Source organism: Macaca thibetana, chromosome 1 (genome assembly GCF_024542745.1).
Source record: "Macaca thibetana thibetana isolate TM-01 chromosome 1, ASM2454274v1, whole genome shotgun sequence".
NCBI lineage: Eukaryota > Metazoa > Chordata > Mammalia > Primates > Cercopithecidae > Macaca > Macaca thibetana.
This window is the reverse complement of record NC_065578.1, coordinates 86534699-86547198: the sequence shown is the minus strand read 5'-3', so window position 1 is coordinate 86547198 and position 12500 is coordinate 86534699. Positions and strand designations below refer to the sequence as shown.

General features: G+C 36.7%; 1 protein-coding gene across 5 annotated transcripts in view; it reads right to left on the bottom strand.

Annotated features, from left to right (window-relative positions):
- Positions 1-4424: 4424 nt before the first annotated feature.
- The window catches only part of LMO4 (LIM domain only 4), a 523833-nt gene continuing 515757 nt past the window's right edge, over positions 4425-12500 (bottom strand). For 3 of the 5 annotated variants that reach the window (XM_050775340.1, XM_050775140.1, XM_050775071.1), the window contains one exon: positions 4425-8558. In XM_050775340.1, coding sequence (XP_050631297.1) covers positions 8550-8558 — 9 coding nt within the window. In that variant the 3' untranslated portion in view covers positions 4425-8549. The remainder of the gene's footprint in view (positions 8559-12500) is intronic. The other 2 variants (XM_050775210.1, XM_050775268.1) reach the window with 1 other exon arrangement.

Sequence of the window (12500 nt, the reverse complement as noted above, 5' to 3'; positions counted from 1 at the left end):
TAGTGAGATTAAATGACTAGCCCATGGCTAATATTTGATTAGAAAGACAAATTTAATCATAGTTGCCATTTGACTTCCTTTCAGGACTAGAATTAAATTTCAAGTGTCTCCTGACTCCCAGTTTAGTGCTTATTTCACTACAGTGCAATATGTGCTTTATTACATGCTTTAAAATAAGAGGAGAGAGTGGGGAGGCACAAGCGCCTTCCTCCTAAAAGGCACAAAGCACAAAATACGAGGTCAATAGTCCATCATTTATTGTCATAACACTCCCCGCAAGACAACGAGTACTGACGATCTCCCTTAGTCGGGATGATGGTGTAGAAACCTAAGTTTAAGAAAAGATGCACAAGATGCCCACAGATACTCAAGAAATCAAAAAGACAGCCCAGAATTACCTAGTGTTAGAATGAAATTGATCACACACCGTCTGGAAAGCACACAGTTCTACAAGTCTCTATGTACGCAGGGAAATCCAACTACCTTTTTTGTGGGGAAGGATTGTTTCATAGAACATCTAGCAGCAACCCTGGGTAAGTGGGTACTGTTTTGAGAATGTTTTCAACTTAGTCACCCAATTCTCATCAGGCCCAATCAACCAACTGCCTAACCTCATTTAGTTTTGAAAAATAATGTCACAAATGTGTCCAGAGTGGGATAAAATGCACAGTAGAGAGTTCATTAACATGCCATCTGCATGCAAAACAAGGGGATTCCAGAGGCAGAATGCTTTGGTAGGCCACTAGAAATCAAATTCCAGGCTAAAAAATATAGAACACAACTTAGGGAGAAAAATATTATAGCTACACCTTTACTTCACCCACAGCAAAGACTGTCTGGTTTTCAAGAACTCCAAAGCCAGCCTGAATTCTCTTTCCCTCTTTTTTAAAACTTTAAAACATGTTTTACTACTTAAAGAGGGTAAAAAAAAATTGCTTGCAGCATGAGGTGGTTGATGGAGTTTCGTGAATCATATCCATTCCCATGAAGAAAGAAAGGCCTAGCTAGACCTCAGTGTCAGAAATCCATTTAGGATTGCCCGTCTTTTGAAAATCAAGCCTGTTTATCTTCCTGATTCACTCAGTAACAAATCAGAAAACTCAAACCTGCCCCCTCCATTTCTTCTGACTCCTACTGCCTCCCTCTACTCTCAGAGAAAGAAAGGATTCGATTTCCAGAGGCTGTAGCTTTAATGAACCAGAGGCCTTTTTTTCCACAGTGGTACCTCAAACTTCATCAAGAGCATTGGAGTCTGCTTTTTTTCTATTGCAATTTTCATTCCGCCTTAGCTCTCCCTGACACACCTGTGAAGTGTCACCAAATGCTGTATCACATCAACTTTCAAAAACTGCCAACTCTGCTAATGTCTGAGACCCCCTGATGTCACAGCCTTACAGGAGCTTGAAGTACACAAAAGCATAGCTTGAGTTTTACCACACACAGCAAAAGCACCTGTGCGGGTGGTTAGGGCAGAGGGTCTTGTTGACAGTCGTGAAATAAGACAAACAAAACCATTGAAATGAGATGTGCGGCAGGGGTGTTTGTGGAGCCTGTACATCCTTCTTCCCGAACTGCAGTGAGAGACCCCAGCCCCTTAAACTCCCTCGCAGAGCTATTTATCTAGAAAATTGTTCCTTCCATTCTCCCTACCCTCCTTTTTATCACGACAGAAATTTCCTCATAGCCTAGAATTCTAAGAGAAAATATTTCATCTATTATCAATTTCATAAACATCCACTCCCACCCACTGCCAAAAAAAAGAAACACCACTGGTAAATATTATTCAGGGTATGGTTTGTACTGGCTATTCAGCTCTGGGTACAGATGGCATTTATTGAAAAACTGGAATGTATCATGGTTTTTGGTTATACTATAGAGTAGTATAACCAAGTAATTGAGTATACAGGTCCTGCAGCCTCCATACCTGGTGCAAATCTTGCCTACTCCTCAGTGTTGTCATCAGACTTCACTTACTAATTTATGACCTTAGGCCATAATGTACACATATCTACAAAGCATCTTGCCCTTTTCTATTGATATTCTGTAGTTTGAATCTATAGGTATGTTGATCTATACATATTTTTCCAGGTCCTTATAATCTAAGATGGATATATGTATATCCATCCATAACCAATGAGAAGGGTAATTTAGTCTTTGGACTAAAAAAAACACATACTGGCTAGCTTCAGTCTCATTTTGCACATAGTAGAATAAGACTAAAAGATAGCATGCAAAGGGCCATTGGGTTGCGAGATACCCCATGAAATAACATATAGAAATTATGGGCTTTAAGAATTGGTACTTTGGCACCCAAATCCACTGCAGTCAACAGTCTGTGCAAAAACACACACAAAAATAAGTCTTTTTTGCTTTTTGCTTCACCATTTTATATCAACATTAAAGAATGTTTCATTAAATTGGAGTAGATATTTTTAACCATTTTTCCCTTTGTAATAAAGGCAGCTTGGATTTAATATGTTACTTGTTCAAGTAACTTATTTTAAAAAGTACAATTTTTTGTATCTTTTTAAACCCTAGCAATTAATGGGAAAATAGAAAGTACAGCCAACAAAATTTTAAAATAATCTGAGAATTGTTAGTGTACAAGTAAAGGTATAATTTGTTCTCTTTGAATGTCTCAGTGCTTTCCCATCCTAATATCAGTTCCTTTGAGGTATGTCTACTTTTTACATCACACTAGAATATGTAAAAACTTTTCCTAAAACTGTTCATGTGTATTACTTCTTTTCTACTTATACAAGTACAAATGACTTTTATATAATCTAATTTATTGTAAGGTCTTTTACGTGGCTCAAGCCACAGCTCATTCAAACATTCTAAACACATCCTTTACTACTTTGTATGGAGTATTTTGATCCATTTTTCTTTCTGAACTAATATGATTATGAAAGTCTTGTTCTTGTTCCTCAGCAACAACAATTTGTGGGCAGAGTTATTATCAATTATACCTAAATATTCATCATGAAGGAGTTGAGATTTCTCAAAATTCAAAAGAAATATCTCTTAGAGCAAGGCTGAAATGTGGGCAATCTAAATAAGTTGGCATTTCAGGTTGGATAAAGACAAAATGCAATGTTTTTTTAAGAGGAAAGAAACTAGTTATAGCTAACAGGATAAAGCACATCATCAGTGCAGGTAATTTTACCAAAATGTCCTAAATGCCAGCATTCAATAGCAATTCTGGGACCCTGGGCCTTAATAACAACACCCAACACGTTGGAGGCTGCCGCAAAACCAAAGTAATATTGACCCCACCTCTACTTAAAATTGTGACATTTTGTTCATCATGTTTTTTACATTGATTTTAAAATGCTGCATTAAAAGATTATCTTAATTACTGATTTTTTGACACCTCCTTAAATTCTACACCCAAAATAAGTGCCCACTAACCTCGACCTTTCTCTTAGCCCTGCTTAATAAGTAATCTCCCTGAACTTTAGTTACCTCATCTGTAAAACTGAGGGAATAATAATTCAAAGGATTATGAGGGCCTAATAATATTGCATGTGTAAGTACTTGTTCATTGTAAACGTAAATGTATAAATACATTTACAAAGCTTTATGCAACTCCAAGATAAAGTTATTATATTAAACATTGTATTTAAAGATGTAAGGTTTATGGCAAGTTTAAGTCCCATGATTGATGACAGAAACTGAATCAGAGGCCTTAGAGAAATAGAATTTAAGACACACCTATTCCTACGAAACCTTATTTAAGTAAGGAAAAAGGTACAGTAACAACCCAAGAAATCAATTTCCTTTCCAGGTTTCATAATTAATCTTCATTTGTAAATCCTGTTTGTCCTCAGATTCTCTTTACAGTTCCTAAAAACATTCAATTCACCAAAAATGAAAAATTAATTTAGGAAGAAACTCTTAAGACAAAACTTGCAGCTCAAACAACAGGTGAAAGCATACAAATATAAAAATTGTTTTTGAAGAAGTTGAGGATGTGAATCTCTTAGTTCAAGATGGGGGGTTGTTCTAGAGTGAAGGAAGGTGAGATGCCTCCTGTTCTCATGAGCTAATGATTGTTTCCAACTGGTTAGAATTCAGTGCTAATTGCATTTTAAAACACCACCTCTGAAATCTTTTTTCTCTCTCAGGATCTTGCATCCATGTTTCACATTTTCAATGCAACCTTTGCACTTCACCTTTCTCACTCAACAAATTCTGAATGTCAGATCTACTGGAAGAACTCAGTTCAGATCCTTCCTCTCCCAGCAGGTTTTGATCTGGTGGTGATGATGTCAATACCTAGGAAAGGCTGTCCTGCCCTGGTTCTGAGGGGAGAGAGACAATTAAAATCGGTACTTTGGTGACTCTACTCAGGCTTGTCCATTCTAACAGGGAGTCATTAAACAACTTTCCAGTGTCATTCAAAGAACTTATAACAGAATCAATTGATTTTCATCCTCTGCTTTATTAGTTGTGATTTAGGAAATAGAATGGCCCTGTTTACACAGCTGTAACATGTCAGGGCCTGTAGTACATTATTGGCTTGAGGCCTCCGAGTTGCCGTCCATTCTCAGCAGAATCAATCTGAACTTGAAAACATTCCCTCTAGGAAACATGCACGTATCTACTAGCATAAAGCACTTCTTGTACAACTGAAAACAGTATTCACTTGAGGTAAGTTGCAAGTTCACCTTCCAAAAATCAGCCCCCGCTTGTCATTGCTCTCAGCATGTTCACTATGGGAGAAGAGGGCTACAAATGCCTCTTTAACTAGGTACCCAGCATCGGTGAATGTGTTACACTTTGCTGCTAGTCAGATCTCAGACTCTGCCAGTGGGAGTAGCTGCCTGTTTAACATGCGTTCAGAGCACTGCCAATCTAAAATGGCTGCTCAGTAATACTTTAATTGCAGTTTCATGGAAACAAATTGCTATTTAACTGCAATAAGCATTTCTGTGACTTGGCTGGACTAACAATAGGTGAGTCTTAGTAACAAAGCTACAAGTAACATTAACTTGTAAATGGCCTTTTTCCAATGGCCTCTTAAAGGAGTCATAGGTGGGACAGCACCCAGGACAGAACTCCCTGGTGAAGGGTGAAGGGGTCTTTGGGGTGAAGGGTGAAAGGATTTTTTGATTTCCTTAATTTAAATACAATTAGGCTACACAGAAACTCTTCACTAGACTCCATATGTAGATCTTGGGTTCACTGTTATATGATTTATGGGCCCTAAGAAACATTTTATATAAATAGTAGTAGACATTAGAATCTTACTATATTGACATTTGAAGCCCTTTAAGGGCTTCATTTTGGATGCTCAGTTGTTTCAAATATCTGTTAATAAGGGCAAAAGAATTTAAACACAGCTAATATTAAGAGGATGACAATTTCACAACTTCATTTTGGTGTGACAGTTTTCTCATTTTGTATTTTATAAGACACTACAGTCCAGGTTAAACTATTTCCTAATAAATCATGAAAGAGCTGAAAATAGTTTCTAGTGGCAAACAATTTGGTTTGGAAAAGCTTCAGGCTCCCCTGCCTTGCGGGATGTGTAAATCTAACTAGACAGTTAGATAGGTAAAAAACATTAAACCCTTTTAGAGGACAATCTTTTTACAAAATTGTTTCATTAGCAAGAGTGACAATTTGCATGATTGAGACATTTATATGTATCATAAACATAATTTTTTTTATTGGTTCAGCAGGGCTAAGTAACGTTTGCTTTTATTTTTAATTGCACTTGCTTGTAGGGACTGGGGGCCATCTTGCTCTATGACATGCTTAATATTAAGTAAATCCTTTCAAAAGAAGTGTCCATCTCGCTAACTAGTAACATCACAAACGCAATGGATGAAAGGTAGAATAAACTCATAGACTTTTTTTTTTTCCTAAGCAATGCTGAGGTTGGGGGAGGAACTGCACACAATCGCTGCTCACATCTGAATAAACCTGAGTGTTTTTAGTAGCTTTCCATCCACACAGAGCATCCCCATTAGAGCCAGGTTTTATTGTTTGAAATGCCTCTGGTTTCAAGAAAGTGTTTTACCTAAAGCAAGACTACTACTTAAATATGTTCTATTGTATATTCATAGCTCCATTAGTCCTTCTCCAATTTAGCACATCAAAGAGAAGGCTTCATCACTTGCATGTGGATTATACTAACATGAGTGACATTTGTAATCTTATAGGTCTGCAACTTAAGAAATGCTTTTAGAAGCTCATTATTAAATACGCAGCAGTGCTTGAGGAACCAGCCATATAATAGTTTATTTAAAGTCTGTAATGACCTTAGCCCTCCACATCACTAAATGCCACAATATATTATTTACTAAAATTATTAACCACCTCCTTTGAATTTGTACACTATCAGGGACATGAGTGCTCATGCCAAAAAGAATATAGAAAATGCCTGCAATCTCATTAACATATTTCCCCCTTTACCATCCCAGTCTAACTTCCTTGAGAAAGTTTCTTAAAGGAAAAAAACAAAAACAAAAACAAATATAAGAACCAGCAACTAGCTTGAAGAAATTCCCCAAGGATCTAATTCAGACAGACATCTAATTCAAACAGATATATATGTGATTTCTTCATATTATTTCCTTGCATTTTGTTTTTATAAGGTTCTAACAAAACTATTCACTTCTGCCTTTACAATCTCCTCTAGGTTTGAGGTTCAAGCAACTGATTTTTTTCCCCCCTGCCCTGGAATCTCTGAAAACAGGAAGTGAGCACATTTCTCAAAGGGAAGCTGACTGGTAGTTGAGATGTGCTGGGCTAGACCTCTCTACATGGCTCCATGGCTATTCTCAGAGGGAGGGTCTACACCAGGCGCTTTTCTGGAACAAAATAAATGCCATCTTAAAAAAGAAAATTTTAAATACTAGTGTTCACACACCTGGTTTTATTAGTCTGTGATGGAAGTTATAGTTGAAATTTGCTCACATCTAAGGAAGCTGGCAGTACCACCTCAGCCTGCAGGCCTATTTGGTTTTCCTCCTTCTAGCACTAGCTGTGTTATACCCACATGTTTTCCGGAGGGCAGCTCTGCGGGCAGTGCAGGCGCTGTCGTGGACATTCTGCTGCCTGCAACCAGCAACTCAGTATCTCAAGACTAAGACTAAATGAAGTCAGAATCTTCCCCCAAAATACATACAGAAAGGCAGAGTCAGTCAAGAAGTCTAGGAGCAAAACAAAATAAACATATCTTATAGCCGACCACACGAGCCTAAAGGTCACCAGGAAACAGCTACTTCACCCATCAAAGATCACTATAAAAGAACTCTGGGTCCCTACAACTAGGTGAGTTTCAAAATATGTACAGTTATGACTTAGAAATTGTGACTTCCTTCAAAAGCTATAAACTTGGTAAGAGAGCAGGATGGTTGTGTCATATATATATATATATTTTTTTTTTAACATACTTTTCATCAATACCCAAGGCTTTGCTATTGAGAAAAAGAATAAACAAAATAGTGGATACTCAAGTATTTATATATAAACACAAAAGACTTACTGTGATCTAGAAGTGTAACGAAATGCTGTTAACAGAATATTCTTGACTTATAGAAAGGACTGTTAGAAATTTTGCTTTGTACCCCTGCCAATAATGGATGGCGTGGTTAAGTAATTTGAAGAATATCTTACTGGTCAAGAGCTAAATAAATATACCACCTCCCTCAACTCCTTCAAATTTAAAGTGAGCTTGTTATTCAACAATAAAAACTGAATGTTTCCAAAATACAGAAAAGAAAAAGCAGTGTTTAAACCCAAACACCATTAAATATTTTTTCTTTTAAGTTTTTATTATTTAAATACACCATACTAGAGCAAATGTCTCTGAAAATATCACAAATAAAAGATTTTTTTTTTCTTCATTCAGCAAATTAGAAGTGGGGGAATTTTCTACACAGTAGCTGCTATGAGCCTGATTTTTTTTCCAATTTTTTTTTCTTTTTTTCATTCTTTTTTTTTTTTCTTTGCCATGGGAGTAGCAACATTAGGACAAAACACTTACATGCATACATACATTGTATTTTACAGAGATACAATAAGTGTTTGTGATAGAATATCACAAAAGCCACATCTCTTTCCTTTATCTCATGTTCAGTTTTGATTGAAACACGTTTCCTTACAACACTTAAATATACAAAGAGCAAATAGAATGTTGTTAAGGTAAAACACAGGGTACAAACTCTGGCCAGTGCCCTGCTAATTGTTAATGAGGGTAGAAAGCAGATTTGAATGCTTCTTTTAATTAGCTTCATTAGTCATTTCCCTCCCCCCCAGCTCCCTCCCCCCCCCCAAGATGTCCTCTGGTGGATCTTTTTTCATTTTCTCTACAGTCTCCCATTAGCCCAGGTTCATGGAGTCCTTAATGTTCATATTCAGTCATTTTAATACACCAATAAATGCGGGAAGGGCAATCAAGACTAAAGAAGGTGCAATGGCATGGAGCTGGCACTGGTGCTAGCTACAAAGGTGACTTGTCTATTGAAGACACATGGGATCCACCTGTGATGAACAAATCTGAGATGAAGGCACGCATTCTGCATTACTCTGACCTTTTAGCAGACCTGCAAGAAATAAAAACGGGCATCTTAGCTAAAATGCTAAATTTGAGAGATATTAAACTCAAATATGACTGCTTTTGTCTTCCCCACATTCGCTAATCTTCTTGTATTAGATTACTTTCCAACTGTGACTTGATAGAGGCTTTCTATGCTACTTACTCTGGCAGTGAAGAACTAAAGCATAACATTTTCTGCAGTTTTACTAGCAAAGAAAATGAGACAGAAAATGGACACTCAGAAAGTTTCTGGTGTAAAGTACTACAATTAATTGCTTAACTCTGTTAAGAGAAAGTGTCTTTCCAAAAGGAATGTAACATCTTGCCCAGCAGTGGGATCTTGAATTTTTTAAATAGCGGGGACACTTCAAGACAAGTTCCTACCCAGGAAGTTTGGGGTTAATAAACTCAACCGTGTAACCTTTAGGAATGTTGCTTAAACTGCTTGTGTCTCAGTTTCCTCATCTTTAAAGAAGGGATAATGACGCTGTTATGATAATTACATAATACATAGGGGAGCACTTTCAACAGTGCTTGGCCCTTAATAAAACCTCAACGAATAATGGCAGTTATCATTATTATTCTGATATCCCCATGTGAAAAATATTCACCCATTTGGTACTACCTATAGGTGTATGTGTGTCTGTATGAAAATTTCTATGTACAAATATTCACATATTTTTCACTATTTCCTATCTGCTATGTCTGCTATAGTTACACAAATATGTGAATCAATACATGTAATGTGTTAATGACTTGTGATAGAAAAAAGAACATAGTTCAATGCAAGGGTAGCTTCAATGTCTAAGTCAGAAATGGAAATCCACACACTTGTCAAATACAATCTGTTTGCAATTACCAAAATGAAATAATATATATTAGGTTTTTATGGTTTTTAAATGACATTTTGAGCTTCCCAGAAGTTCTCATTTCACTCTTTCCCTAACTTACAAAAAGCCTGTAGTCTATTAGGAACTGCAACCCCCCACTTCTAAGCTAATTAAAGTGGTGGAGGCTTAATTCCCCAGAGTGGAAGCTCAGTGTGAGAAAGGTAATTTGTCTGTCCAGAACAAAGATGCGGCAGCAGCCAGCAAGCATATTTAATAAATGAGCATCAAATGTCCTCTACGATGGACACACACAACACCAATTATGTAACTATGGGGGAACTGCGAAGTGACATGTCAACTAGAACACTCACTGAATTTTCCTCCAACTAAAGAGATGTGATCTAACTCTGTTCCACTGAAAAGCACAGATAATTCTAGATGGTACCATCACACTTTTGAGTGGAAGAAAAAAATTCCAGAACAGGCAGCAATCTACAAAAGAAAAAATTAGCCACAATTCCTGATTCACATAACCCTCTAGAAGGCAGTATTCTCCCGAAGCTAGCCAAGCCTCCTTTAAGTGATATAGGTTACAAAATGTTGTAGATCCTTGAAAACTAGTGGCCTGAGATTTCAGTCCATCTGAAATGCAAGACTTCAATCACTGTATGATTTAAAAGCTTAAAATTATTTTTCTTGGAATATACAACAGCCAATGATGCAGAACAACCACTACACAGCCCAGACCCTGGGAACAAATCTCCGAATAAAAGTTTAAAGGGACCAGACAATGGGGGCCTATATTTTCCATGCAATTAACTGCCTTTAAAGAAGGGATGTTCGAATAATCAACTCATTGCTTTTAAGCCAGAGGATGCTTGAGTGTATTTACCACGCATAATACACCAAAAATGTAATTGATTCTGCGAATAGAAGGAAAACGGCCAAAATAAATGTCCAATTTTCCCTACCAAAAATATGGAGAACAAGAGAAGAGAAAATAATAAAACAAAGCCATTTGTCATTTCTCCCCATCTCATCGCCTCCAGAAAAGAAACGCCACAGGGTTTTGGGAAAATAATTTTAGAGCCTCTCCAGTTCCAAAAAGCAGTTTATGTTCCATCAGGAAGTGTGTTTTCATTAACTCTTCCCCCTTGCCCTCTCATTAATATCTCTCTGGACCATGTTCAGCTTGCCCAAAACCTTTATTTATAAAAACTACCTTGTGAATTGACCGTGCTCATGGTGAGCTGAGCACCAAGGGCAAAAATGTGAGACACTTATGCCAACGGGGAAATGTTCTTAATTAACAGCACCCCTAAAACACAGCTTCTCACCAAGGTCTGACAAGAACATATCCTTAAATTGTATTTCCTTGTGCCTTTTAAGAGCTATTAATTTTTGAAGGCCACCCGTCTCTTTTTTGTCTTCCAACATTAAGAAAATATACACTAATAGGTTCTTATTCATTGCCTAAAATATATTTAGTGTTCCAAAATGAATACCCTACCACTGCCATCCTGGAAAAGGTGTAGAAAACAGATTTCAATGAAAGGCACAATACATGTAATCTCATCAACAGGTAAACCTGGTTTTTCTGCAGTTCTCCTCCCTAACACCTCTAAATTTACGCCACCTTATACTGTAAAAGATGGTATGAAAGCCTGCTCATATTTCTCAGGTATGCTTTATACTTAGTCCCTACCTAACATTGCTATTGCCTGTATTCAGTGCTTCACAATCTAGCAACATTTTCCATCTCATTTCTACATCCTTTCATTCTCACCATGCATGCTGGTGAACTGCAACAATCATTTTTTTGTATAGTACTTTGCTAAGTCAGAGAAAGAAATGGTATAAAACCAGCAACAAAGTGAAGCTCTAACTCGGGGAAAAATTAAGCTTTGACATCAGGAGCGGACAGGTCTACCATTTTATTCCTAGCATATTTTTTCTTTTTTGCTAGTAACTACAAACAGCTTTGCCTCTATTTTGAATAGGTACCTCAAAATATTTGTTACTCATTCATTGTTCTCAACTCTGCCCTGTAGATTCACTTCATTAGAATCCAGATCATAAAAACCTTTAAGCATTTATATGTCTAGGCACTCCTTGAAGAAGCTTGAAATGCCTCATCAGCAGTGACTGGTTAGTTTCCAATTAAAGAGTTTGACTTTTATTCTTAAAATGGTTATTCTATGTAGCTTCCCATATTAATAAATTAAAGTGCACATAATTTCATGTAATTAACACTAAGAAACGGAACATACAGTTAAAATTACCTCATAAACTTGAGCAAGGGAACCTTTTCATCAAATATGAAATCAAATATGCTGCATCAAAATATGGCAGCATAATTTTAATGGTTAAAAGTTTTCAAATATTTGTCATCCACCCACCTCTACCACCGCACTAAGAAAATGCATTACAGAAGACAAAGAAGTCTATTTTCCCCGAGATTTTTGAAGCTTGCTAAATTCCTATTTGCAGATAAATGTTGTTGTTTTTTTTTTTTTGTGATCCTTACTACAGACATTAATGAAGTTCCTATTGTAAATCCATAAAGAATTACCAAGTGAAGTGTGCACTTTTTGTTTCAATGCAATAACTCAGTGCTGTGTGATTGCCTGGGTTAATGATGAAAAAGTCAAACATACTATCAGAGCTGATGGAAAAATCTATCACCAATCTGAAATTAAAATTCATCTGTGGTCAATAAGATTTAATATCCATGCAAGTGGCGCTGTAAAGAGTAAATGAATCAATGTCATCAATACATAATCAGTATGAAATATGATGTGAATAAAATTATGCACACGAGTCACACATTTCACTCTTTTCTGGGCCAGTGTGGAATGAACAGTCTCTTAACTGAAGGTTGACAGTAATTGTTACAAATTAGGCACAGCAGTTATCAAAATGCACTCACTTGCATAGCTATAGGACTTATTAAGGAGATTAAAATAGATCTGAAACTATCCAGTACTGGGGGTGCTGGACAACTGTTGATCACCAATTTTTCCCTCTGGAATATCTTCTAATACTACATGACTTGGATATTTGTATAATTTCCTAATTTTTAATTCTGGTACAAGGACTTTCAAGTTGTGGATTAAGAA